This window comes from Coturnix japonica, chromosome 9 (assembly GCF_054131305.1).
Source record: "Coturnix japonica strain WE chromosome 9, WE-NBRP24, whole genome shotgun sequence".
NCBI classification, from domain to species: domain Eukaryota; kingdom Metazoa; phylum Chordata; class Aves; order Galliformes; family Phasianidae; genus Coturnix; species Coturnix japonica.
The window spans coordinates 25,757,322-25,781,710 of record NC_140671.1 but is presented as its reverse complement, the minus strand read 5'-3'; the positions used below and the strand labels follow the sequence as shown (position 1 = coordinate 25,781,710).

Sequence of the window (24,389 nt, the reverse complement as noted above, 5' to 3'; positions counted from 1 at the left end):
AGTTGGGCGTAGGGTCGGAGTAGGGATGGAAGGGGCTGTAGGGCCATGGGGGCGGTGCCTGGGGCGGGGCGGGGCGGAGCTGACGGCCGCGGTGATCAAACCGGCCCGACACGAGCGGCGCCGTACGGCTACAGGGCGGCTTAATGGCGGCCGGAAGTAGGCCCTGCCGGAAGCAGGCTCCACCGGAAGTAGGCCCTGCCGGAAGCAGGCCTCGCCCACCGCGTCGCGCGGGATGTGACGTCAGCAGCTCGCGCCACGTCGGGCGTTACCGCGTCGCGCGTGTGGCGTCACGGGCCGTGACGGCGGCGGGAGGGGCCGGGCGGAGCGGGGGCCGCGATGGCGCCGCGGCTGCAGTTGGAGAAGGCGGCCTGGCGCTGGACCGAGACGGTGCCGCCCGAGGCGGTGACGCAGGAGCACATCGAGGCGGCCTACCGCGTCGGGCTGGAGCCCTGCCAGCGCGGCACCTGCCGGTACGGACGGGCCCGCTCCGAGCTCCCGGCCCCGGGCCTCGCTTCCTTCCCCCGCCCTTGTTCCCGCTCCCCGCGCTGCTCCTCCCTCGGCTGCTGTGCGGAGCGGCCTTCCCTTCCCTTCCTTTCCCTTCCCTTCCTCTCCCCTCCCCCGCTCCAGGCCCTGCAGCACCGCGGCTCTTCTCCCGGTCCCTCCGTTGTCCCCCCCGCTCCCCGGGCGCTCTCTCACGTTACCCCGGAGATGGGGGGGTCCCTCCCCTGTCTGTCTCCGGATACGCGGCTCTGGGGAGCTGGGGGCCCGCGTCCCTCCCTCTCCCCCCTTTTATTCTCTCAGCACACCCCCGGGGTTCCCTTTCCATCCTCTCCTTGTGGCTTTCCCAGTTCTCTCCCAGCCCTGTGTTGTGGGGAGGTGTGGGGCCCTGTGAGTCCCCCTTGTTGTCCCCACAGTCACCTTCTCTCCCCGTCCCCCCATCTCCCACCCGAGGGGCTCTGTCCCTTTGGTGGTTGACGGATGGTTTTGGTGCTGTTCCTGCAGGAGGAACTGCCGGGGGAACCCCAACTGCCTGGTGGGCATCGGGGAGCACGTCTGGCTGGGCGAGATCGACGAGAACAGCTTCCACAACATTGATGATCCCAACTGTGAGCGACGCAAGAAGGTACAGCCTGCACCCTGCCCCAGGATGAGGCGGGGGGGACATCTCTGTGTTGTGCCTGTCCCAGCTGTTACTGGGATGCACCGTGACTCGGCTGCTCCCACCCCAACTGCTGCATTTCTACTTGCTTCTTGGCAGTGGCAGCTGATAACTGTTGCTTTCTTTGTCATACCAGAACGCATTTGTGGGCTTAACGAACCTCGGCGCCACGTGCTACGTGAACACTTTCTTGCAGATGTGGTTTCTTAATCTAGAGCTGCGGCAAGCCCTCTACTTATGTTCCAGCAGTGAGCACACAGCTGGGGAGAGCATCCCCAAAGACAAAGGTCAGTGGGAACTTACCACAGCGTTCTCTTTTTGGTGTGAATGAAATGGTCTTCCTTGTTTTCTTCTAAAACCTGGCGGCGTAGACTTTGAGAGTACATTTATGGTGTGAATCAGTGGCTGATGCTGCAGCTGGTGGTTCCGTCTCTGTGAGGCTCTTCAAGTCCTTCACTCAGTTTTTAGGAGCAAATCAAGCTAAGACATCCTTTATCATTTCTCAAATTGCTGTGATCTGATTTGGTTGAAAACTCCTTGGGTTTCTAGTCAGAAAGCTGCGCTTGGTGCCACAGATGGTGAGGACTTAGGTGCTGGGTGTGAGGGGCTGTGGTGCTGCACCTTCTTCATGGTGCTGTGCTGGAGTTGTGCTCTGAGCCACCCTGTTTTTGAGGTGTGTAGCGAACAGCATCTTGTTGTTTGGCTCAAGCTGTTTTCTGACAGCTCGTGTTGGGTGCTGCGAGATGTTTGGCCCGTGCTTGGTGCTGTGTGGGCACCCAGCAGCAGCTCAGCTCTGATTGCTTTGCTCACTGCTCCTTCTCCCAGTGAGATGAGAGAAAGAAGTAGAGCTCATGGGTAGAGATAAGAACTCTTTACTAAGGCAGAAAAGGAAGGAGGAAATGACTGTAATGATATTTTACTGAGTATTTATAAAACAAGTGGTGCACGAGGCAGCTGCTTGTCACCTGCTGATTGGTGCCCAGAGCAGTGGCTTCCACTCCAGCCTCAGTTTTCTAGTTGCACATGATGCCATTTGTCATGGAATATCCGTTTGGCTGCTTTAGCTCAACTCCTGGTTCTGTCCCTCCCAGCATCTTGCATCCTCCAGCCCTCTGCTAGCAGGGCAGAAGGAACAGCTGGAAAGCTGAAATGTCCTTGGCTTTGTGCAGCACTGCTCAGCAACAACTTAAACACTGGGATGTTATCAGCATTATTTTTTCTCCTAAACATAGCGTTGTACCAAACGCTGTGGAGAAGATGAACTCTGTCCCAGCTGAAACCAGGACAGTTAGCCCTCATTGCTGACATTAACCGCTTCAGATCTCATGATGGTTTAAAACAGCGCTACTAACGGGTGACTTTTAGTTGTACAAGTTAACCGTACAAAGAACAATTTCTATTTTTTTTAATAGACTATGAGCCTCAGACCATTTGTGAGCATCTCCAGTACTTGTTTGCCTTGCTGCAGAACAGCAAAAGGCGATACATCGATCCCTCTGGGTTTGTCAAAGCGCTGGGCTTGGATACAGGCCAGCAGCAGGTAGGCCTGAGTCTTGTCTGTAATTACTTTCTCTAAAGAAGTGTGAAACTGTCCTTTTAGGTGTTATTTGAACAATCTCTGAGCTGGGATCTGCTGCTCAGCCTCATTTGTACAAACACAAAGGGAGAAGAATTGCTCCAGGCCCTCCTTGGGGCGAGTGCAGGAGGAGCAATGAGACCAGCACCTGCTCCACAAGCACTGAGCATGCTTGGGAGTGAGCCAGGACCGTGTTTCTCAGATCATTTCCCAGGTCCTTCCCTGGAGCTGAGAGGCACAGGGAAGGGCTTTGTGCTGCTGAACTCCTATGGGAAGGGGGGGGGTGAGGGGGGGAAGAGGGGGAGCTGAGACCCCAACGGGATGAGAGCTGTCTGAGGTCCTGCATGAGGCTGTGAGCAGAGAACTTGCTTTTGGGAATGGTGAGCACTACGTGGGGCTGTTGCAGAAGCTGAAGGGGGCTGTAGAGAAGAACCGAGCTTGAAAATGAGCTTTGAGTAGTAAGGGAGAACAGCTGGAATCAGAGCCAGAGTGCAGGTATGCAGTGCCAGGAGAGGATGAGGGAGGGGAATGTCGCTCCTCATCCCTGGGAAGGAAGTGTCTGTTAGTGACTGGTGAGGTTAAAGGCTGGCCAAGTGCCATGTGCCATTGTGACAATGGTAGGAACCAGAGAGAGGAGCTGTGGGACCACAGCAGGCACAGCAGTGAGAGGAGAGCTGAGGCCTGGGCAGGCGAGCAAGGTGAAAGCTAGCTTGTTTTCTGGAGGAGAGAACAGTGCAGGGCTGTGGAAGCAAGGAGAAGGGAGGCAGCACAGAAGGCAGAGAGCCATCTCAGGGGAGAGGGCTGCCCTGTGGTGCGTGGAGCAGCTCCCATGCCTTGCAGGAGGAAGGGAGCAAAGCCACAGTGCAGCTTCTCAGTTTTATTCTTCCTCCCGTGTCACTCGATGCAGGTAGTTTGTGTTGTGTGCTGGGGCTTTGACTAACGAGCGCTAACAGGGTAGAAATCTCTGCAGGAATGGTGGGCTGGAGAGATTAACTTCCACCCAGCCGTGCTGGGGCAGGGGATGATTAATGCTCTGCGAGCTGCTCCTGCATCCTTTTCAGAGCTGCTGTGATCTAGCAGGGCAGAGCAGCGTGGCCGGGCAGCAGGAGCTGATGTCTGCACGCCAGGTGGAGCACGAAGGGATTGAGGCGGTTAACAAGCTGCTGTTTTCCATCCAGAACCCCTGCGAGCAGCGGGGCAGAAGTCAAAGCCACCCGGAGCTGCTGGCCCAGAGCCAGCCTCACTCCTGCTGTGCTCTCACGCTGGGGGCCTTGTGCTCCTTTTAGGCAAATTCCTCTTTTCTTTAGTTCTCCAGCCTGGTCTCTTTCTATGCAGGGCACGCTGGAGTCTCTGCGCAGGCTGTGTGTAGGGCTCTGTGTAATTGGCAGTAAATTAGCAGTGATTGTGCTTTGTGCCTCGGCGTATTGTTAAAAGCTTTGGCTTTCTGTTTCAGGATGCCCAGGAATTTTCCAAGCTGTTCATGTCGCTGCTGGAAGATACTTTATCCAAACAAAAAAATCCAGATGTTCGAAACATTGTTCAGAAGCAGTTCTGTGGGGAGTACGCCTATGTCACAGTGTAAGTGTGTGGTCTTTGGGAAGAAAGATTTACACATTTCAGGAGGATATGAGGGGAAATTTCCCACCTAGCAGCTGGAGCAGGCAGGTGAGCTGCTGAAATGCTGTGCTGGAGGTTTCTGGAGTAGTAAGCAGGTGCTCCATGGTTTCCTGGTAGGTGCTGTTATCCTGCACACGCTGTCCTGCATTGTTGTGACGTAGCACATTAGCTGTTACATAGCTACAGGGGGAGGGTTACTAGTGGCTGAGGAATTACAGCTCATTGCCTGGTGAACTTGTCTCACGCATTTGTGTTTTCTTTATTCTAGTTGCAACCAGTGCGGTAGGGAGTCCAAACTCGTGTCTAAGTTTTATGAGCTGGAGTTAAATATCCAAGGGCACAAGCAGCTGACAGACTGCATAACAGAGTTTCTCAAGGTACGGTCTGATTGGTTTGTGAGCTGTGCTGTCCTTAGTGAGGTGTTCTGTTCCCTTCATCAACCAGCAGCTTCTGAGGTTGGTGTGGGCTGCTGGAGCTGAGCTGCCTCATTGAGATGAATGCAAAAGGAAATGCTTTTCTGTAAACCCGGAAAAACAACCCAGTCATGAGTCATGCACTCCACAGGGGAGGGAGAAGTGGCTCTGGGCAGGATTGCTGCACATGCGCATGTAACAGCTTTCAAAAGCACTTGGAAGATGTGTTTAGTTGTAATGCCTTCCCAGGAAAGCTGGGAAAGCCCCGGAGGCCTGAGTAAAAGTGTCTGAATGCTTTGTCGTGGATAGCACTGGGAGAATGGCTGCTTTTTGTGTTTTCCATACCGGTGCTTATCTGCATAGCAACGGGAGGCATTTCCTGCTCTAAAACCTGCTCTCAAAAATACTAGCAAGGCCCTGGAATAGCTGAGGGAACAGCTGCAAGTGCTTGTTTGTGACTTGAAAACCTGCTGGAATCCAAAGTTGCAGCTCTGGTAAAGGCTGGAAGCGTGAGTGTAGAGCTAACCTGCCGTGCGAGCTGGTTGCTTTGCTCCTGGAGTGTGTGCTGGGAAAAATGGCAGCTCTGTGTGCACACGAAGGGGCAGCTGCATGCAGACAGCAGTGCTGCTGCCCTGATACTGGTAGCTTCCAACTGTGTGTTTCTCCTCTGAATGAAAAGGTTGGAGTTGGAGTTCTCAGGCCTAATCCTGTCACTGGTGCTACCCAAGCTCAGACTCTCCTTTCCCTGGCTGATGTGTGTTTTGCTGAGCCCAAAGGACTGTGATTTACAGGCTAAAATGTGACTGTACATTAACTTAGTCTGCGTGATCACATAAAAGGGCAGTTCCTTTTTCTCCTTAGCCCTAGTGGTATTAAACCAACTTGGTGCACTTTGGTCAAGTGGAGAGCAAACTTGGCAGCCTTCTAAGCAGCCTGAGGTCTGGCTTGACATTTGAAGTGACAGCACAGTCATAGCAGACTGCTGTAAAGTGCCATTATTAGCCCAGAGGATTGCAGATTTCCAACCTGTAGATTATTTTGGAAGGCAGCTGGGCAGAGACTTCAATGGTTAAAATATTTTCAGTGCTTTCCAGTCTCCGGTGGGTGGCTTGGGTAGAGGGGCTGACTGCAGGGTAACCTGTTCTCAAGATCTTTCTTTCTGCCCCCCTCCCCTCCCCTGGTCAGGAAGAAAAATTAGAAGGGGACAATCGTTATTTTTGCGAAACTTGTCAGAGTAAGCAGAATGCCACAAGGAAGATCAGGCTGCTAAGTCTTCCATGCACACTCAACTTGCAGCTGATGCGTTTCGTGTTTGACAGGTAAGCCTCTCGCTGGAGTGCGTGCTGTAAAAGCAGGAGTGCCTTGGGTGCTTGGAAGCCCTTTGGAAAGCCATCTGCTCTGCTCTTTCCACATTGGTTTGAGATGTTGAGGATTGAATGCGTGCATGAGCTTCTCTTGGGATGCTCGGTGGGCTTCAAGGAAAGTTACTGTGAGATGTGAACTATTAGTGCTGTCCCCTGAACTGAAGCTTGGCCATTTGCCTTCGCACAGACAAACTGGTCATAAGAAAAAGCTGAACACCTACATTGGCTTCTCCGAGCTGCTTGACATGGAACCTTTTATGGAAAAAAAAAGTGAGTAGCACCCTGTGGTAGTTGGCAGTTACCACTCAACAAACGAGAGGAGGTCTTGTCTGAATCTGCTCATGGTTGTCCAGAGCTGTTGGAAGCCGGAGCAGCAGCTGTCTGTGCCCAGCTGGGCAGAATGCAGGAGCTCTAACTAGCAATGTGAAGAGGGCTTGGGGAGATGGGCAGCTAGGTGTTGCCTTTGCATGCTGCCCTGCAGAAAGCTGAAGTGCTAGGAAAGAAAGCAGGAGCTGAATAACCACTGTTTTCCTTCCAGATGGTGTCTATGTGTATGAACTGAGTGCTGTGCTCATACACCGAGGTGTGAGCGCGTACTCGGGGCACTACATTGCCCACGTGAAAGACCCACAGACAGGAGAGTGGTACAAATTCAATGATGAAGACATTGAGAAGATGGAGGGGAAGAAACTGCAGCTGGGGATTGAGGAAGATCTAGGTAAAACCTTTAAGTTGTGAGTGTATTTTCACAATAACTCATTTCACGGAGGCCCAATACATGGAGGCTCTGATGCTCTTAAAAACAGAAGTGCTCCTACACGTGCTATCACATCTTAGGAGTAAGGTGTGAAACAGATTCTGTTAATTGCTGCTAGATCTGCTTCACTGTGCCCCGTGCAAGTGTTTATGTGCAAGTGTTTACGCAAGCCTCATGATTATTCCCTTTCCTCTGGTATTTCTCTTGCTGCCACATGGCAGATAACACGCTGATAAGCTGGGGGTGCTATCAGGGTGGAGCAGCTGCTTCCTTGGCCAGAGTGCAGGAGGAGGCTCAGGAGCAGATAACAGCATGATTTTCAGTTTCCTTAACATGCTGTTTTCATTTCCGCTGCATTGTTTTGCTCTTTGGCTCTATTAGGAGGCAGCAGAGAGTCTTCATACAAATCTCAGTCCAGAAAATCCAAGATGGCCTTTTTGTTTGTGCTTCTTTCTTTTTCTTTTGTTGTACTGCTGTCACCTTGCCTTCTGCTGGTGTCCTCCTACAGTGCCAGTAACCCATTCCCAAAACACTTTTCCCCCTGGGTTCTTCTGTTGTGCTGCATTTCCAGCACCAGTCATTGGACCTGATGAAACACTGCCTTTTTTTGAAAGCATCCTTAAACAACAGCTTAATGAAAACATACCCTTAGATTTGTGTTCAAAGCTGTGGGGTGTTGGCCTGCCTGTCCTCTTGCCTCCCATGCAGCACCTGCATGATGCGAGTTTCTTTTCAGCTCTCTTGCTAGTAAACACCTTGCATTTCATCATGGCATGCATCAGTGCAGACTGCTGCCAGAGCAGCCTTGTCACCCTGTTAATGTTTGACTGCCGCGCAATCTCAGCCCAGTTGTGAAGCTGGCTAGACATCTAGTGGTGTAAGGGAGGAAAATGAGCCCTGAGAGGAAATAAAACGTCCACATCCTTTTCTCTTTAACCTCCCAAGCTGCCCAGAAGAGCAGAATAAGATGCAGATGGACTGCTGTGGCCTTGACCCTCTAAAAGATTGTGCTTAACTGCAAGAATGTGTTCTTGTTTGAAGCACAGGGCTACTTGGGTGGAAGCAAAGCATGTCTGGAAGCTTTTTCAGGCTGGAAGCCTTAGCATACTCACTAAATGTTAAGCAAAATAGGAAAGTGCTAATTTGCCTGCTCCACGCAAAACTGGATTTTGAGTGTTGCTGTCTTCGTTACAAATGCATGCAGCAGCAGGAGGAGGTTGGCAGTGCAAAGCAGAGGTCTGTTGTAGGGATAGTCCTGAGGCCTGGTGTTGTTGATGGGAACAGCCCAACATATTTGGAGAAAATGCAAAACAAAGACTGTCTTGGAAGTCCCCTGGGTGGCTTGGTAGAAAATGCATGAAATTTTTCTCCAGAACACGAGAGAGAAACAAAATGACACTTCTTAAAAACTATTTCAATATTTAGTTTATAGTTTGAACTCCGGAGGGTTGGGATTTTTTAGTATTTTTGTTTTTGCGTTAACACACACGATGAATTTTGACTCTGCAGCTGTAGGAAGTTTGCTTTCCTTGCCTGTCAGTCTGGAAGCAGTCACTCTTGCAACATGAGCTTGCATCATACGACAGCTGCTCTGAGATGAGCATTTCCACGGCTGTTTGCCTCAGCAGAACTGCCCAGCAGAACTGTCCCAGTGTTGTTTTTAAATCCATGATCCTGTGCAAGTAGATCTCTTCCCTGAGGATGTGACCCTGTTCTTTGGTGTCAGGACACCAGCACTAACAACACAAGGCAGAGGAGGAATGTTTGTGCAAGAGCTGCTTTTGGCTTGGCAGGGCTGGTCTGGGGAGAGAATAAAGCCTCTCTGGAGGAGCATGGTTTACAGCAGGGCCCTCATTTAGTCCCTCTAGCTGTCCTGCCTCCAGGAATGCTGGAAGGAGTTGGGCTTGCTTTGGGCTCAATGTTGGGCTGGTGCCAGGCTTGCAGGAGCATTGCTCATCCATGTGGCCAGCTTGACCTGTTAAGAGAGTCCATGAGCAAGTTTGTGTGTTCACTGTGTTCTGCTTCTGTGCCCCACAGCGGAGCCTTCAAAATCTCAGACCCGTAAACCTAAATGTGGGAAAGGGACTCACTGCTCACGCAACGCTTACATGCTGGTGTACAGGCTGCAGACCCGGGAGAAGTCACTGACAGTGGAAGTACCAGGTAAGGAAGAGCACTCCTGACATCTGCACCTCTTCTCCTGGAGCACATCCCTGCTCATGGCTGTGCTCGAAGGACCTTTTGCTGTCTGGTGCTGCGTGGTGACTTGCTGTCGCAACATGGGCAAAATCTTTGGGCTTCCCCAGCACTCTGGTGGTGTAAACCTGATAATGTCACCTCTGGGCCTGCTGGGGGCACCTTGTCCCCACCTCTGTGAGAGGGTCAGGAGGAGGTGATGTCCCACTCGGACTGACCGTCAGCAGGGCAAGTGCTGTGCTGGAGGGGTATAGTGCTGATGTCTTCTGCAAGTGCTTAATCTCTGCCAGACTGAGGATAGATGGCATAAAAATGAGAGACTGCGAGCCTTCAGCATGAGCTCTGTGCAGGCACGTTTGTATCTTGCTTTAGAATTACTGGGGGTGGCAGAAATCCCCGAAGGTTTGCCCTGTGGATTTAATGATGCTCAGTGTTTGTGTGCTACTTGATCTGAGGTGTTAATTAGGCCCCTGGTGCTGGTGAGGCTGCAGGTGTGCTGCTCCTTCTCCTTTTTCTGTGGAGCAGGGCTGATGGAGGTGTTGCTTCCCCTCAGAGCTGAGCTGTGTGTCAGCATTCTGTGTCACTGGGTGCAGGGGTGGGACTGAGCTGTACAGCTTCCTACAACCCTGCAGGACCCTTGTGATCACAGCATCAAAGCTTTTCAGCCCTTCTGCCCCCCCCACCTCAAAGCCCACCCTCCAGGCCTTGCGGCTCGGTGATGGTTTGTGCCTCCCATCGGCGTTTCAGCCTCTTTTCTGAGCTCTCTTAGGCTCCCTTCCCTCCCACCCCTCTGCCCAAAACAATACTCGGCAAAGCTTCCCCACCCAGCTCCGAATTCCTGAGCAGCCCTGCGGTTGCCTTTGTTTCACATGGAGGCGTGCCAGGTACACAGAGCAAAGGGCAGCCGTCAAGCCTGGTGGTTTTGGAGAGGCTTCATGCAACTGCAAATTCAAGGCATGTTGCTTTGATGCCGTTAAAAACGGCTCTTCCAGCACGGCAGAGAAGGGCAGCTTGGCTCCCCAGCGCTGACCTGAGGGCAGGCAGGTCTGGCTGATGGTTCATAGTGCTGTGTTTTTCCAAGGTGGGTGCTGCATTCTCTGGCTGCACAAGTGTTCACCTCTCTGAAATATCTTAGCTCTACAAACAACCTCTAAATAGGAAAAACCATGCAGAACCCCTCTGTCCTCCCTTGCAAGGGAAACGCTTTATCTTTCTCCACTCCAAGTTTTTTTTTCCATTGGTGACAACAGAATTTCCCACTACCTCCACCTCTGCAGCAAGGTGAGGGTCTGCCCCACGTATCTCTAGTCTCATCAGGGCTCTGTGCCCTTGTGTGTGCAGCACAAGGCCTGAAGGTGGGACAAGGAGCTCTCAGTTCTGTCCTGAGAGCAGCTGCTCTTTGTCAGCAGGAGGAGCTGCTGGGCAGCAGGCAGGGCAGTGCTGGGCTCTTCTGCCCTGCCACAGCATTCACAGCCTCTGCACTTCATGCAGCCACCAGCGCTCGGCGTTGGCTGCTCAGCCAGCAGAGGTTTTCTGCAGCACAGCAAGTGTCGCTTCCCTGCATAGCGCTGGGTAAATGATTCCCTTGGGTGCCTTGTATCCTGCAGGATGGCAGCATTTAATCATCTACTGCCATAAGTATTGGAAAGAGCAATGTCCGTGTGCTTTGCTTCCAGAAAAACCTGATGTGTTGGTTGTCATGGGGGTGGGGGAATTCTTGGGCTTAGTTGTTGTCCCTAGTAACTAATTGTGGGGCCAATGACCATCACTGCATTTCTCCCTGAGGTGACAGGTGGCTTTTTCTTTTCCCCTTTCCCTACAGCTTTCCTGCAGGAGCTGGTGGAGCGCGATAACTGCAAGTTTGAGGAGTGGTGCAATGAAATGGCCGAGATGCGCAAACAGAGCGTGGCCAGGGGCAAAATCAAGCACGAAGAGGTGAAGGAGCTCTACCAAAGGTTACCTGCTGAAGCTGGTCTGTAAGACATTGTGGTAGTCTTTTGTAGTAGCCCCTTGCTAAGATTAGTGATGTTGTGTAACTAACCTGCAGCCCGGCCCTCTGGCTGTGGCCCTCTGGGCGAGGAAGGCGATCACTGACTGTTGTTGCTGTGTGCATGCTGAGGATTTGCTTCCCTTCACTTGTTTATCTGCCTTAACCTATTTTTCTCCCTTTTCGCTTGTTCTAATGGCCTTTGGCATCGCTAATTCCCTTCTTGCTCCATTCCTGTCAGTCTCCTGTGTGCTTCCATGCATTGTGACTGCTTGCTTCTGCCTGGTGAGCAGCTAGTCTCGTTAAGAGCTCAGTGGCATCGAGGCAGAATAACTGCCCGGTCTCAGATTGCCAACTCACGTCAAGCTGCGGTGCTGTTGGTCTAAATTAACCTGCAGGTAACAGGGTACAGGAATGCTTGGCTTCCAGCAGAAAACAATTCGATTTATCATTGCTGAGGCTTCAGAGCTGCTTGCCTGAGCTTCGTAGCCTGAGTGACTGAGGTTAATTCTTTCCTCCTGTTCCCTGCATCTTTTTGCCTTAGCGTATCTGAGCACCAGGATTCTTATCCCCCAATGCCTTTCTCTCCCATCTTCCTCAGAGTAAGCAGATGGGAGCTCACTGTCTGCCCAGCACGGGGGAAATCCTCCCACTCTGCATCTCCTAAAAACTCCCAGCAACTGGAATTAAACACTTCCAGATGTTTGTGCGGCCTGTTAGACAGTTTGGATTGTTTCTAGCTTTTAGCTTGCTCCGTGCTCAGAACCAGCAGCAGGAGCTGAGCAGCAGCCTTTGGCTGAGGTCTTAAACCTCTCCCCTGTGCGTGTGCCTGCTCAGTCCATGAGCCCACGTTGGGAACACAGGAGCATAACTCACGAACCAGGGGGTGTCACAGCTCAGCTGTGAGGCTGAGGGGTGTTAAAATGTCACCCATAAATCAAAGCTGCGGTAGATGGTCGTGATAGAGGTATGAATATGCTGTGAGTCACCATTAGAAAGGAGTAACAAGAGCAGTCCTGGTGAGTTATCCCCTTCAGCAGCAACAGAATAGCTCAACTCTTGATGTTCCTACCGTGATAAAGGAATAAAACTCAGCTCCTCTGCTCCTGCTTTAAGGTGCTGCCCTGGGGACAGAGCTGCTGAGTGGGGCAGAGCTGCTGCAGGCCCAGTCCCTCGGGAGCTCTGCTTCTCCCTGCAGCTGTGCAGACACATTTTCTGCCAGCTTTGTAGAGCGTGCCTCAGGAAAAAGAAAAGCCCGTCCTTCCTGGGGGAGGCGGCTTTCATCCCAAACTAGCAAAGCCTTTCTGACAGCACTGCAATTCTCCAGAGGTCACGTCTGTGAGTCTCAGCAGCATTGTGTAAGATGGAAACGCTGCTGCTGGATTTTGCAGGAGGGAGAGTTGAACTCGCAAAGCCCCTGTGCATGTTTTAGGGCTGAGTATTTTGCTGGAGCTTCTCTGTTGCTCCTTGGTGTGAAATGACGGATGTGTGTTAATTTGAAGCGGGCAGAAGCACTGAGATAAGCCACCTGCCCATGTGTGTTGTTCCACACCAATCCCAGCAAGCAGCTTCACAATGCACCACTCTTCCTCTCGGTGTAACCAGATGTGTTCTGTGGGTGTGTGCGTCAATATGAGTCTCAGGGTGGAGATGTAGGGGTGTCATACAAAGCCATCTCACAGCTTGTACTGACCTGACCCACCGCTGACCTGAACCCTGGCTCTGTGCTTCCCTTTGGGCAGACAGGAGTGAGCCTGCTGCTTTGCTTCAGGAACAAAACGAATTCATGTTTGGACTAAAAAAAAATTGACCAAGTTACCGTTTGCACTGTATGTAAATCACTTCTGCCTCCCTGGGCCAGGGTGGTAAGAGAAGCCCAGAGGGCTGGGCAGAGGAGCTGTGTCACTTGTTTGCCAGCTTGTACCATGGATATATCACCAACTGCCATAGCCTGTTCGTTTATGAAAGTACCATTGAATGTCAGAGTAATTATAAAATGCCAACCACTGTGTAGTGTGGTGGCTGACACGTATGGGCTTGTTTCTCTCTGTGTTTTTCTCCCCCAGGTTCCCCGTACGACTTCATCTCTCTTGAATGGTTGCAGAAGTGGCTGGATGAGTCCACCCCTCCCAAACCCATAGACAACACAGCCTGCCTGTGCTCGCACGGGAAGCTGCATCCAGACAAGATATGCATAATGAAAAGGATATCGGAGTACGTGGCTGACTTCTTCTACAGGAGATACGGCGGGGGACCCAGGCTGAACGGTGAGGCTCACAGGTCTCCCTCCTGCTGTGCTGAGCATGTGCTCAAGCCTTATTCTGGGCCATCCTTTGTTACCATAATTTTATTTCTGTGCTGCTATTTCCGAGTGCTTCAGGTTGTTGTTATTATGATTTTAAAAATCACTTAATTATGTTAACGTCCATATAAATACAGTTAGTCTGATGGCTGGGCTGGTTTTGGGCCTCAGTTCTGCTCCTCCTGAGAAAGCAGCAAAGTGAATTCTGTGAAATAGCACAACTTGCGTGTGTTAAGCCCTCAGACTCTTCAAAATGATTTTTAAAATGCCTGATAAGAAAGTCTCTGCTCCCACCCACCCACCCACCCCACAGCCCGTCCTGGGCTGATTCATTCGCTGGGAGCACACACCTATCAATAAACAATGCTGGTGCTGCACACATCTGCCACGTGTGTTATCTGTGGGCAGGGTTGGCCTCTGCTGTCCCTGGGCATCTCTGAACTGAGCTCCAGGCTTGGTTCCTTTTATAAAGGAGCTCAGTAGCTCCCACTGAGACCAAATTAGCTTGGCTCCTGCTAGGCACTTATAGGGAAGAAATACAGCCAGCAGAACATTCTGTGATGCAGGCAGGCCTTGTAAAAAAAGGGCAGCCGTTATCAGTCAGCTGGAAAATCCCCTGCAGTTTCTTCATTGAGGATGATGGAGAGGGAAGGATTTGATTGTGACCCCCCTGCTCCCGTCCAAAGGTGTAAGGCCACATGCAGGGCTGCCCCTGCTTCTGGATCAGTACAGCATCACAGAAGTTTTGGAGCTTTTCTGTGCTATTAGCTGGCTGCTGGCTGGAGTTCCCTGCACTGGGTGGCAGGGAGCCCTCTCATCCCATGAAACTCCTTGGAGGTGTCTGCACTGTACCTTTGTGCCACAGAAGGGCAGTGACGCAGCCTTTGGGGTACATGCCTCAGCCCCCTGCCTTCTGCCTCCCACATCCAAGTGTCAGTGTGAGCTCCCTCACAGCTCTCTTCATTCTGGCACCAGCCAGCTGGCAGAACAGACAGCACCTCAGCTGAGGAGTTGTACTGTGGCAGTTCCCCTGCTTACATGCCACATCTCAGGTTGTGATGCACAGTGACCGATGCACACCTTCCACATCTCTGAGTTCTCAAACCAGCTAGATGCTGAGCTGAGCATGCTTGAAGCATAACAGTGTTTCTTTCCTCCCTCATCCCAGTCAAAGCACTTTGCAAGGATTGTGTGGTAGAAAGATGTCGAATCCTGCGTCTGAAAAACCAGCTAAACGAAGACTACAAAACTGTAACCAACTTGCTGAAGATAACAGTCAAGGGGTACGTGAGTCCTGGTGCCTTCAGACACATTGCCAACGTGTTTTTAGCTGTGCTAACTAATGTCTAAGTTAGCTGTACCACTTGGGCTGTGACTTGCATTTCTAACGCTGCTGTTTCCCTGCAGGAGCGATGGGTTTTGGGTTGGAAAGGCGTCCTTGCGGAGCTGGCGTCAGTTGGCTCTGGAGCAATTAAATGAGCAAGACGAAGACGCAGAGCACAGCAATGGGAAACTGAATGGAAACACACCAAACAAAGGTAGTTCTGCTGCTGTAGAGCTCTGCCAGCTCTGACTGATTCCCCCCTTAACAAAAGACACGTCAGGTGTTCTGGCGTGTGTTGTTTTACTTCCCTTTTATGAGCGGGGAGGGAAAGCACTTTGGGTGGTTTGATATCACACAGCCTTAATTTCAGGAGCTTTTTATTTGATAAGCTTCAAAACTGCCAGGTGATCTTCGTACCCAGAGAAGAAGATGAGGTAATAAGTAGTTTTACAGAGCTGTGTACAATTACCACCCCAGGCACGTGATCTTTTCATCTCCTTTTATCTGAATGAGAGTGTGCAGGGGAAGGAAGAAACATGAACATTATCTTGGGGATGTTTACTGCAAAGGCCTACGGATGAAACAGCACAGCTGGTGGAGCAGCACTGGCAAAACATGGCTTAGAAAAAAATACCATGCGCTGGGTTCTGTTCTATCCGTGTATTGTGTTTGTAACAACTGGTGGGGATTTTTATTTGCCTTCTGTTATTTTATTTACTTTCCATTAGAAACCTGATTCCTTTTGAATCCTTTTTTCCTTTCATAACTGAGGGCAAGGAGCTCATTTGAATGGAAGTGGAGATCAGTTAATTGCATCGATCTTGGGCTGGAAGGCTCTGAGAACATCAGATACTGCAGTGATGCTGTCTGTAGGCTGCTGCTGGGGCTTGTGGCATCCACTGAGAAAAGGGCACTTCTCTTCCCTGCGTCAGCAGCTGAGGGGTCGTCCCACGTGCCGTTTCGTGGGGGTGCAGCCTGCTCTGAGAGCAAGGTGACCTCACGAGCCAGCTTGCTCCTTCGTCACATTGCTGCACTGTGATGTTGCTGGTTTTTCTGTTACTCTCACTCAATGGCCAATGCTTCTGTCTGCAGAGCAGTTCTGAACTCCAGTGTAGCAATGCTCACGCTGGATATCAGAGCGTGGAGCAGAGCACACTGTGCTGTGATGCTCAGCCCTCGCCTAGAGGTTTGAGTTAGCTCTGAGCAGTGAAGCCCTGTGGTGCTGCAGCTGGAACAAATGCACCCTTTGTCATATCACAAAAGATGCTCTTGTGCTCCACGTGCTTCAAAGCGCTTCAAAGCACTCCATGCAGCCTGGCCTGCAGGCACAGGCCCATGTGTTAGAGAAGAACAGAATAACACTTCCCAGGTTTCCCCTGGGCTGAGAGCTCTGCTGAAGAGAAACCAGACTCCTCCCCCCAAAGGTTTCCCCTTTTCTTCAGTGAGAAATGATACAATCTTCTTAATTTTTCTTTTCTTTTTTTTTTTTTTTAATTAGATGAAGCGAACGAGGAAAAGAGAGAGGAGGAAGAAGAGTTAAATTTTAATGAGGACATTGTTTGCCCACATGGTAAGTCTCTGCGGGGGACGGAGCTGAACACTTCTGTTGTTGCCCACTGTTCCAGATGTTCACCTCTTAGCCTGGGACCAGCATGAGCAGTTACCACAGAAACATGTTTTTATTCTCATTTTCACATTTCCTGACATTTAAAAACATGAAGCAAGTGGTGCAAAGGGCACGAGCACAGCCCAGCCCCTGAAGAGGAACGTGGGTGCTGCGTGGGGCTGCAGCATTGCTCTGAGAGCAGTGGGAGATGCTAGAGAAAGCAGACAGCGTCAGGTTGTTCTCCCTGTATCAGAAGCACTTACCACCACAACTGCAGAAAATCCACTGTTTCTATTTGCATCCGGGGCACCCAGGCATATTGATTCCCCCACCTGCTGTGCTTTGGTGTCCACTTACATCAGGTTGTGACCTGATGTTGGCTGTTTTGCTCCGTGCTTTGCTTGGTTAGCTATGCTGCTGCTTGGATCTCACTGCTTGCCTGACCTGCCTGTGTTCTGCTGGAGGCTCCTGTTGGCAGGCATCCATCAATTAGCAGCACACCTCCTGTCATTAGGGCTCATCAAGGCTGTAGGGTAATGGTGTTTGAACAGTTTGTCGCAGCACTACCTGCTTTTCAGAGAGAGTTGTTCCCAGTGCAGAAAAACTGCTGCTGGCAAACAGGAGCACCTAATGCCGGCAAGCAGCGTGGAAGCAGGCTGCTGGGGTTGTGGCAGTGTTACGCTGCTCAGCTGCTCATTGATCTGATACTTTGGGCCATATTGGAGCACATGGGCGCCTGGCAGGTTTTGTTTCACCTGCTGGAGGTAACCTTTGGCTCCTTGTGGAGAACAGCCCCCTTTCACCTCTGCATGCTTCAGATGTTCCTCTGCAGCGTATGGGCTGAGGTGTCGGTAGGGTAATTATGCCTTTATGGGTTGCTGGCTGTATGGTGCGTGGGGCAGCTGAGGTTATGCAGCAGAGATTTTGTTCGCTGAGGCTGCAGGAAGCACTCAGCTCCTCTTCCACAGGGCATGGGTTTGTCTGCAGCCCACAAAACAGAGTCACCCTGACCTCACAGCTCTGTAGCCATGGTCGGAGAGCAGCAGCCTGGTGCCCCCACTGCAGTCCTTGCTTCTCCAGGCATCTCCCCTCCCAGCTTTCCTGTGGTCTGTATTTACCCGCTGCTCGAGTCTCTGAAACCTGAATGTGAGTTCAAGTCTGTTTTTTTGGCAGTCGGAGCAGAGAAACGATAAAGAAGTTGAAGGTGACTTTGTGTATTAGTTGGGCTCTTTTTGCTGACACGGCTGCCTTCCACCACGCTGATACCCACTAATCTCCTCAATCTGGTTTGGTTGCTGAGCACAGTGGGGCAAAGCCCTTCTCCTGCCTGTCTCCCTGCAGGTGACCTGTGCATATCCGAGAACGAGAGGAGGGTGGTGTCAAAGGAAGCCTGGAAGAAGCTCAAGCAATATTTCCCAAAGGCCCCTGAGTTCCCAAATAACAAAGAATGCTGTTCCCAATGCAAGGTATCCAAATAACAAACAACACTGCTCCTTTTCTGGCTGTAAATATGTGGCTGCATTTCTTGTTTCCTCTTCAACGCTCTCCAGTGCAGTGGGGAAAAACAATGTCACCTTTGAATAGCTGCTAGGAACTGAAGCACCAACCTGTTTTGGACAGATTTTGGAGCGCGAAGGAGAAGAAAACGAAGCTCTGCACAAGATGATGGCCAGTGAGCAGAAGATGTCCCTACAGAACTTGTTCCACGACAAATGTCGACCTTGCCTGGGCAGCTGGCCACAGGTAGGGGCCGGGATGAGGTATCAGGATGCAAGCTGTATCCCTGGTTAGCTGCTTTGGCACTGAGCCTTGCGTTTGGTACGCAGGAGTCCTCATGTGCCAGTACAGCTGTTGCTGGCCTGGAGTCAGTTAGATGAGTAGGGATGGTATTCTCGATGGTTACATCCATCCCTGGAAATACTGATGCGGCACAGCCTTACTGATAGTGCTCAGAAAGTGGGGGCAGGTGGGCTGTTTTCACCCCATACTCGGGGGGATACAGAGGGATCTGCTTCAGAGCCCCAGTCCAAGGAGTGGTACTCGGCCACAGGAACCCCAGTGCCAGAGAGCTGCTCTGGGGAAATGGCTGTTTCCTGCTATGAATTAGAGGTAATTGGATCTAAAGCTAAATTAACTTTGTAATAAACACAAGATTAGTAATGTAAGTGCTTGGTACTTGATCTCAAATTATTTTACTTGGCTTTCCCAGTGTGCTTGGTTGGAGTTGTCATGGTAAAAATGCTGAGGTCTCAAAGAGAACAAGCACTGCAGAAAAAGCTGAACAGTCATTGCCTCTCTATTGTTGGGTTGATTAACAGAAGGTCGTGGGTTTTTTTTTTCCCCCTTCCAGGAGACAGACGAGCTGTATATCGTCTCACAGTTCTTTGTAGAAGAGTGGAGGAAATTTGTCAGGTAACTGGGCTTAGCTGTTCGGTGCTTTCTGTTTGGTTTTGAGGCTTTGAGTCGGTGTTGTGCAGAGCTGCGTGCGTAGAAACAGGGAAGCTGATTTGGAAGGACCTGGACTCTGCCTTGTAGCAATTGTAATACACTGCAAGAATCCAAATTTCCTTGTTTACTGTGCCTTAACCAGATGGTCAGATTAGATAGTAACCTGATTAGTTTTCTCATCTGCCTGGAGCTGTATCCCAGGCGGAGGTCACCGTTACCGTGGGCTGCGGATGGTGCGGGCTGTGCGGGACAGGAGCACAGCCCTGATTCCATGTTGGTGGCAGTTTCACATTCCCCATTGGAACACCATGTGCACATACTCACCTGCAATTTACCTTTTCTTGCTGCCTGCAGACTTGTGCTTTCTTGCTCTGTGCCATAACCTCCCCCATTTCCCTTTGCCCAAGCAGGAGGCCGACGCGGTGCAGCCCCGTTTCCTCCCTGGGGAACAGCGCTCTGCTCTGCCCCCACGGGGGCCTCATGTTCACCTATGCTTCCATGACCAAAGAAGACTCCAAGCTGTGAGTTCCTTCTCCTCTCACGTCTGCCTTGCCGTGCAAGCCCCAGGGAGCTTCTCAGAGCTCACTGAGCTGCGGTGACGCAGGAGCACACGCTCCCCCCAAACAAAGGGAATGCATCCGTTTCCTCAGGCGTACCTTAGTATAAATCTCCATGCAGGGCGAGACCCAAATTGTCCAAGGATGCTGGCTCAGGAAAAAAGAGCTTACTTAAGCTTGGCTAGTTCCTAACAATAGCCTACCCGGAGCCTGACTGGGGTGTAGCAACATCTAGCTGCTGAAGCTTTGCTTTCCCTGAGACTTGCTCCTGGAGCACCAGGCACTGGGCTGGAGCTAATGCTCCATAGCCTTGCTTCTGCAGCGAGGCAGAACTAACAGCAGCAGATCTTCCACTTCTCTCCTCCTCCCTCTGGCCATGCACTGGGCATGGCTGGAGCTCAGCAGCGTCACTAAGGACGTGCTGCTGTGCCCCCGTTACCTTGGGCACACCGGCCCTCTTGTAGCTGGGGTAACCAAGTGGGTTCTGCTGCTCCTCTTGCATTAGCAGACTGGAAGGGAGAGGGGAGGTGTTCCCATGTCATAAAGCACGTTCTTGTTTCTTTGCACAGTATAGCTCTAATATGGCCCAGCGAGTGGGAGAGGATTCAGAAACTCTTTGTGGTGGATCACGTCATCAAAATCACCCGCACGCGAGCTGCTGGAGAGCCAGAGAGTGCACTGTACAGCTCTGAGCCCCGTGAGTGAGCTTTCCCTGCTGCGTTGCTTCTCAGTGCTGCAGGACCTGGCCCTACTTGGGCATATCCCTGTGGATCCCACTGAGCTTGGCTGGCACTTCTGGCACTTGTGGGTTAGCGAGGAGCTGCGCTGGGCAGGTGCAGTGCTTGGTGTCTCCAAGGAGCTGAAGCAATTAAATGCCTTTTCCTTTGTGTCTCCCCAGAACTCTGTCCAGAGTGCAGAGAAGGGCTGTTATGCCAACAGCAGCGGGACTTGCGTGAGTACACCCAAGCAACCATCTACATCCATAAAGTGGTGGATAATAAAAAGGTATGGATCTCTCCTTTGGTCCTCCATCATCCCAGCACCATTTCGTTGTTCAGAAGCTGCCCCAGCTGTGAACCTACATGGCCAGATGAGTGGCTGCCTGCAGGCAGGGCAAGGCAGCTCACAGGCTTCTACTGATTTCTCTCTCCCTCGCAGCCCTGTTCTGGGGGGTGGAATGGAACCCAGAGATCTGCTCTAAGCTGTCAGAGCAGAGCACAGAACGTGGTCTGGAGCCATGGCCGTGGTTTTGCAGCCTGCCTAGGGGCTGAATCCCAGCGTGGCGCTTGGCTCCAGTGTGGAGGAGGGCTTTTTGTCACAGTGCTGGACAGGGCTGTGAGAACAGGCTGCTATTTTTCACCTGGCAGCTGGGGCTGGCAGAGGGGGGCGAGAGCTGGCACGCTGATCCTTCATTGGTGGGGCAGTGCCCGCTGCAGTGCTCAGAGCCACTGCTACCCTCCTGCCAGCTCTGCCTCGCAGTCAGGGACTGTTTCCCAGCGGGAAGCCCCAGCCCCATGCAGACAGTAGTCAGCATAGGGCGGCACTGTTGGAATCCAGAAGGCTCTGGGGATTCTGCCGTTGGTGCTGGACAGCTGGGAGCTGCAATCTTGAACTGCAAAGACATGGTTGGGGTTTGGCTGTTAGGCAACTGGGGGTGGAAAGCACAGCTGGGCTCCTTGCAGGCAGATTGTGGCCATGTGAGCACCCAGCAGAGCCATGCAGCCTGCAGAGCTGCGGGCGAATGAGCAGGGTGTTACGTTCTGCACATCGGTGTCAGTTATTTAGGTTTCGTTTACTTATGAACTGCAGACCCATAAATAACAGCAGTGAGTGCCTCTTGTCGGTCTGCTGCAGGGAGGATAAGTGTATAATTTACAGATAATACTCCTTTCTCTGGGTTAGGGCTTTCATAATAGACTTACTTGAGCAGAGGAGCAGCCAGTTAATGGGAAAGAAATCAGTGCAGGCCCCTGGAGATGTTCCCTTTGCCTGAAGAGGTCTGGAGCTGCAGGAAGTAGGATGTCCCCAAGTGGGGTTTGCTTGGCAGCCAGCAGCTGCAGTCCAACAGAGCTGCTCCAGAGCTGCATCTTCTAAGCCTGGTCCCTGTGGCTCAGTGCAGCCTGGGGGGGGGAGAGCGTTCCCTGAGCACGTGAAGTGGATCTCCAGGTATCTGTAGCTCGGTTCATTTGATCAAGGTGGCATCCTTGAAGACTTGAAAGCTGTTTGCCATGATGCGACAGTCTGGGTTAGTTATGGAGAATGATTTTTATGACTTCAGGTAATGAAGGACGCTGCTCCAGAGCTGAACGTGAGCAGCTCAGAAGCTGAAGAGGAAAGGGAGGAAAACAAGCCAGAGGGGGAGCAAGACCCAGATTTTAACCAGGTAGAGATCAAAACACTGTGAGGTTCCTCTGCACTGCACCAGCCTCTTTGAGTCAGCATGATGGAACAGCTCTCCTCTGTTTGCATCTTACGGGACAAAGGGAAAGCAGCGATGCCCATGTGTCCCATCCTGGTGGTCATACCACATGTTTTGTCTCTGCATTACTGCGGCCACTTTTATGCCTGTGCTTTTTGGTTTTAAAACCAACAAAGTCAGAGGCCTGTGCTCAGAGACCTGCCCACCTGGTGTGTCCTCTTATTCCTTATGCCACATCCCAAATAAAGGGACACTGAGGGTTGTGCCTCCCAGCACTGGGGTGCTGTCGCATGGTGCAGGTGATGCTCTCTTTTTGGACAGGAGTGATCACTGCAGCATCAGGGTAAGCTCAGTGCTGGTGATAGGAGCAGGAATTGAAGTTCTTTTGGTCCTCCTACCTTCCTGGTGGCATTGCATGTGTTGGGTGCTCCCCTGGGGCAGCGCCGCAGCCTGGGAAGGAGCTGATATGCTGCATGGTGCCCACACCAAGCTCCTCATCCCCGCTATCTCTCTTTCAGAGCAACGGTGGCACGAAGCGCCAGAAGCTTTCACACCAGAGCTACATCTCCTACCAAAAGCAAGGCATCCGGCGAAGCACCCGGCACCGGAAGGTCAGAGGAGAAAAAGCACTGCTTGTTTCTGCTAACCAGACATTGAAAGAGCTGAAAATACAGGTAAGGCTGTCATGCTGCAAGAAATGTGTCTTCTGGAATAAAAAAGACTCATGAAGTTAATGGTCAGGAGAGTGAAGCTGGGAGGAGATGGAGGGAGTAGTTTGAACCCCTGCGGCGCCGTGTGTGTGTCTGTGTTGCACGTGGTCTTTTTGTGTAGTTCAGCAGTGTGTTTTTTCCTCCGCACAAAACCAGCATGTCTCATTGTGTTGGCACAGATCATGCATGCATTTTCAGTTGCTCCCTTCGACCAGAACTTGTCCATCGATGGGAAGATCCTGAGTGACGACACAGCGACGCTCGGCAGCCTGGGCATCATCCCTGAGTCTGTCATCCTGCTCAAGGTAAGGTGTGAGCAGCACAGCTCTGGGAGGAAGGAAAGCAGAGAGCTGAGCTGCTTTGCCGAGCTCTTCCCTCGCAGCTTTTTGGGGCACAGAGAGCCTTTTTAAGGAGCATGACCCCATGCAGCTCTGCCAGGTGCTTGCTAACCTTGTCTGCTTTGCTTTGCAGGCTGATGAACCGATTGCAGATTATGCAGCGATGGACGATGTGATGCAAGGTGAGGGAGGTGGGTCTGTGTGTGCTTGGGGGGAGGTGTGGGATTTGGGAGGCTGCCTTGCTGCCGTGCTTCCGGCAGGGATAGGGGCAGCTGCGTTGTGCTGTGTTGGCTTTGGATTGAAATGTGAGGGGGAAAATAGAGATGTTGAAGCTTTCCCATGGCTGTCGGCTGGAGGTACAGCTGAGCTCTGCAGCGCACTGCTCTCACACAAAGGATTCTTTTAGAAGTGACTGTCAGGAGACTTCTAACGTGCTGCCTCTCTCTTTCCATCCCCAGTTTGTATGCCTGAAGAAGGATTTAAAGGTGAGAATCTTCCCCCCCACCCTTCTCCCCTATTACTGAAGCCCACGCTGACTTCAGCTCCACCTCGCCAGCGCTGTAATTGTGGTGGTTGTCTCCTTGCTCCCAGGGACGGGCTTACTCGGACACTGATGGCTTTACAAGCACTGGCAGACCAGAAGGGAAGAGGATTTGACATGGTAGGGCATTTAGAAAAAAAGGTGGATATGGGACTGAGCTCTTGATTCTTCAGAAGGCAGAAACCCATTCTGAAATGACTGCCCCCAAAATGCCTTATGTCAAAGCAGATTGCACTGAAGGACACATCCTGACTTCAAGAGAACGTTCCCCATTTTATATTTAATAAAGCAGCAGTAGGGTTGGACAGTGTAGCAGCAGAGGCAGCCTGTGCCCCATTCAGGCAGATGTTTCAAGCAGGGGAGGCGGGGGCATCGTCTGTCCCCAAAGGAGTTGTGATGCAGTAGATCAAAACCATCTTGATCTGTTCTCCGGTAACAATTTAGGCGTAACCTGCTTCCAGATAATCCTCTCTTTGATCCGCTATTCCTCTTTCAGTACAGCATGAAAGTAAAGAAATTATTCGTTGTGAGGAATGTCTTCATCCATTTCCCTGCAGTGGGAGCCCTGTGCTCCCAGGGCTGGGCTGCCCTCATTGCACCACTCGCCTTCGCAGCTTCACTTCCAGCCGTGAGCGCTCCCAGTAGCCGCACGGTCCCTCTCTCTGTGAACTGTGTTTTTAGAAACGTGGGCTGTTTTAATGACTTTTGATACCATCTTTCTCTGGTCCGTTACTGCCAGGAGCGCTCTGTGCCCGTCTCTTTGGATCCGTGGGGCCGCGTGGGCCCCTGGTGAGAGGTTTTTCCCTGTTCTCGTTTTCAGGAATGCACTAATTAATTTTTGTACATCTCCAGCTCCTAGGAAGGATCTCTCCCTTTCCCCAGTTGTGTGTTTGTAGCAGGGGCCAGTGAGGGGGCCAAAAAAAAAAAAAAAAAAAAGGGGCACTGTTGAGGTATCTTCATAATAAAGTTAGACGTTTCCTGTTCTGTTGGAGCTTTGTGGCCATTGCTCCCCTGGATCTGCCATCCTCCTGGCTCTTGACACCTACTGCTTTCCCTGACTACAGCCCACGTGCTC

General features: G+C 51.6%; 1 protein-coding gene across 23 annotated transcripts; it reads left to right on the top strand.

The window, feature by feature from the left end:
• The first annotated feature begins 291 nt into the window (after nucleotides 1–291).
• USP48 (ubiquitin specific peptidase 48) lies at nucleotides 292–24,305 on the top strand. 23 transcript variants are annotated; one of them, XR_014931783.1, is made up of 27 exons: nucleotides 292–470; nucleotides 1,003–1,123; nucleotides 1,296–1,446; nucleotides 2,572–2,699; nucleotides 4,189–4,313; nucleotides 4,621–4,729; nucleotides 5,951–6,084; nucleotides 6,317–6,399; nucleotides 6,668–6,847; nucleotides 8,924–9,049; nucleotides 10,905–11,054; nucleotides 13,136–13,336; nucleotides 14,540–14,654; nucleotides 14,779–14,909; nucleotides 16,194–16,265; nucleotides 17,643–17,767; nucleotides 17,922–18,044; nucleotides 18,652–18,713; nucleotides 19,160–19,270; nucleotides 19,881–20,003; nucleotides 20,205–20,311; nucleotides 21,585–21,689; nucleotides 22,244–22,399; nucleotides 22,615–22,740; nucleotides 22,907–22,955; nucleotides 23,232–23,258; nucleotides 23,365–24,305. XR_014931783.1 is itself a non-coding variant. In XM_015882240.3 (27 exons), exons 1-27 carry the CDS (start codon nucleotides 337–339, stop codon nucleotides 23,385–23,387), a joined length of 3,102 nt encoding a protein of 1,033 aa, XP_015737726.2. In that variant the 5' UTR covers nucleotides 292–336; the 3' UTR covers nucleotides 23,388–24,305. The 23 variants fall into 23 exon arrangements, 17 of the variants coding, with proteins under 17 accessions (XP_015737726.2, XP_085364959.1, XP_015737725.2 ...); XR_014931781.1 differs by having other exon boundaries at nucleotides 17,886–18,044; XM_015882240.3 differs by having other exon boundaries at nucleotides 19,876–20,003.
• Nucleotides 24,306–24,389: the final 84 nt, after the last annotated feature.

What these genes read in the sequence shown, in the direction of transcription:
- USP48 (XM_032448697.2), top strand. Translation starts at nt 337, where the DNA reads ATGGCGCCGCGGCTGCAGTTGGAGAAGGCGGCCTGGCGCTGGACCGAG. An exon ending in ACCTTTTATGGAAAAAAAAA is followed by an intron (nt 6,400 to 6,667) that starts GTGAGTAGCACC and finishes TTTTCCTTCCAG; the next exon opens with ATGGTGTCTATGTGTATGAA. An exon ending in TGGAAACACACCAAACAAAG is followed by an intron (nt 14,910 to 16,193) that starts GTAGTTCTGCTG and finishes TTTTTTAATTAG; the next exon opens with ATGAAGCGAACGAGGAAAAG.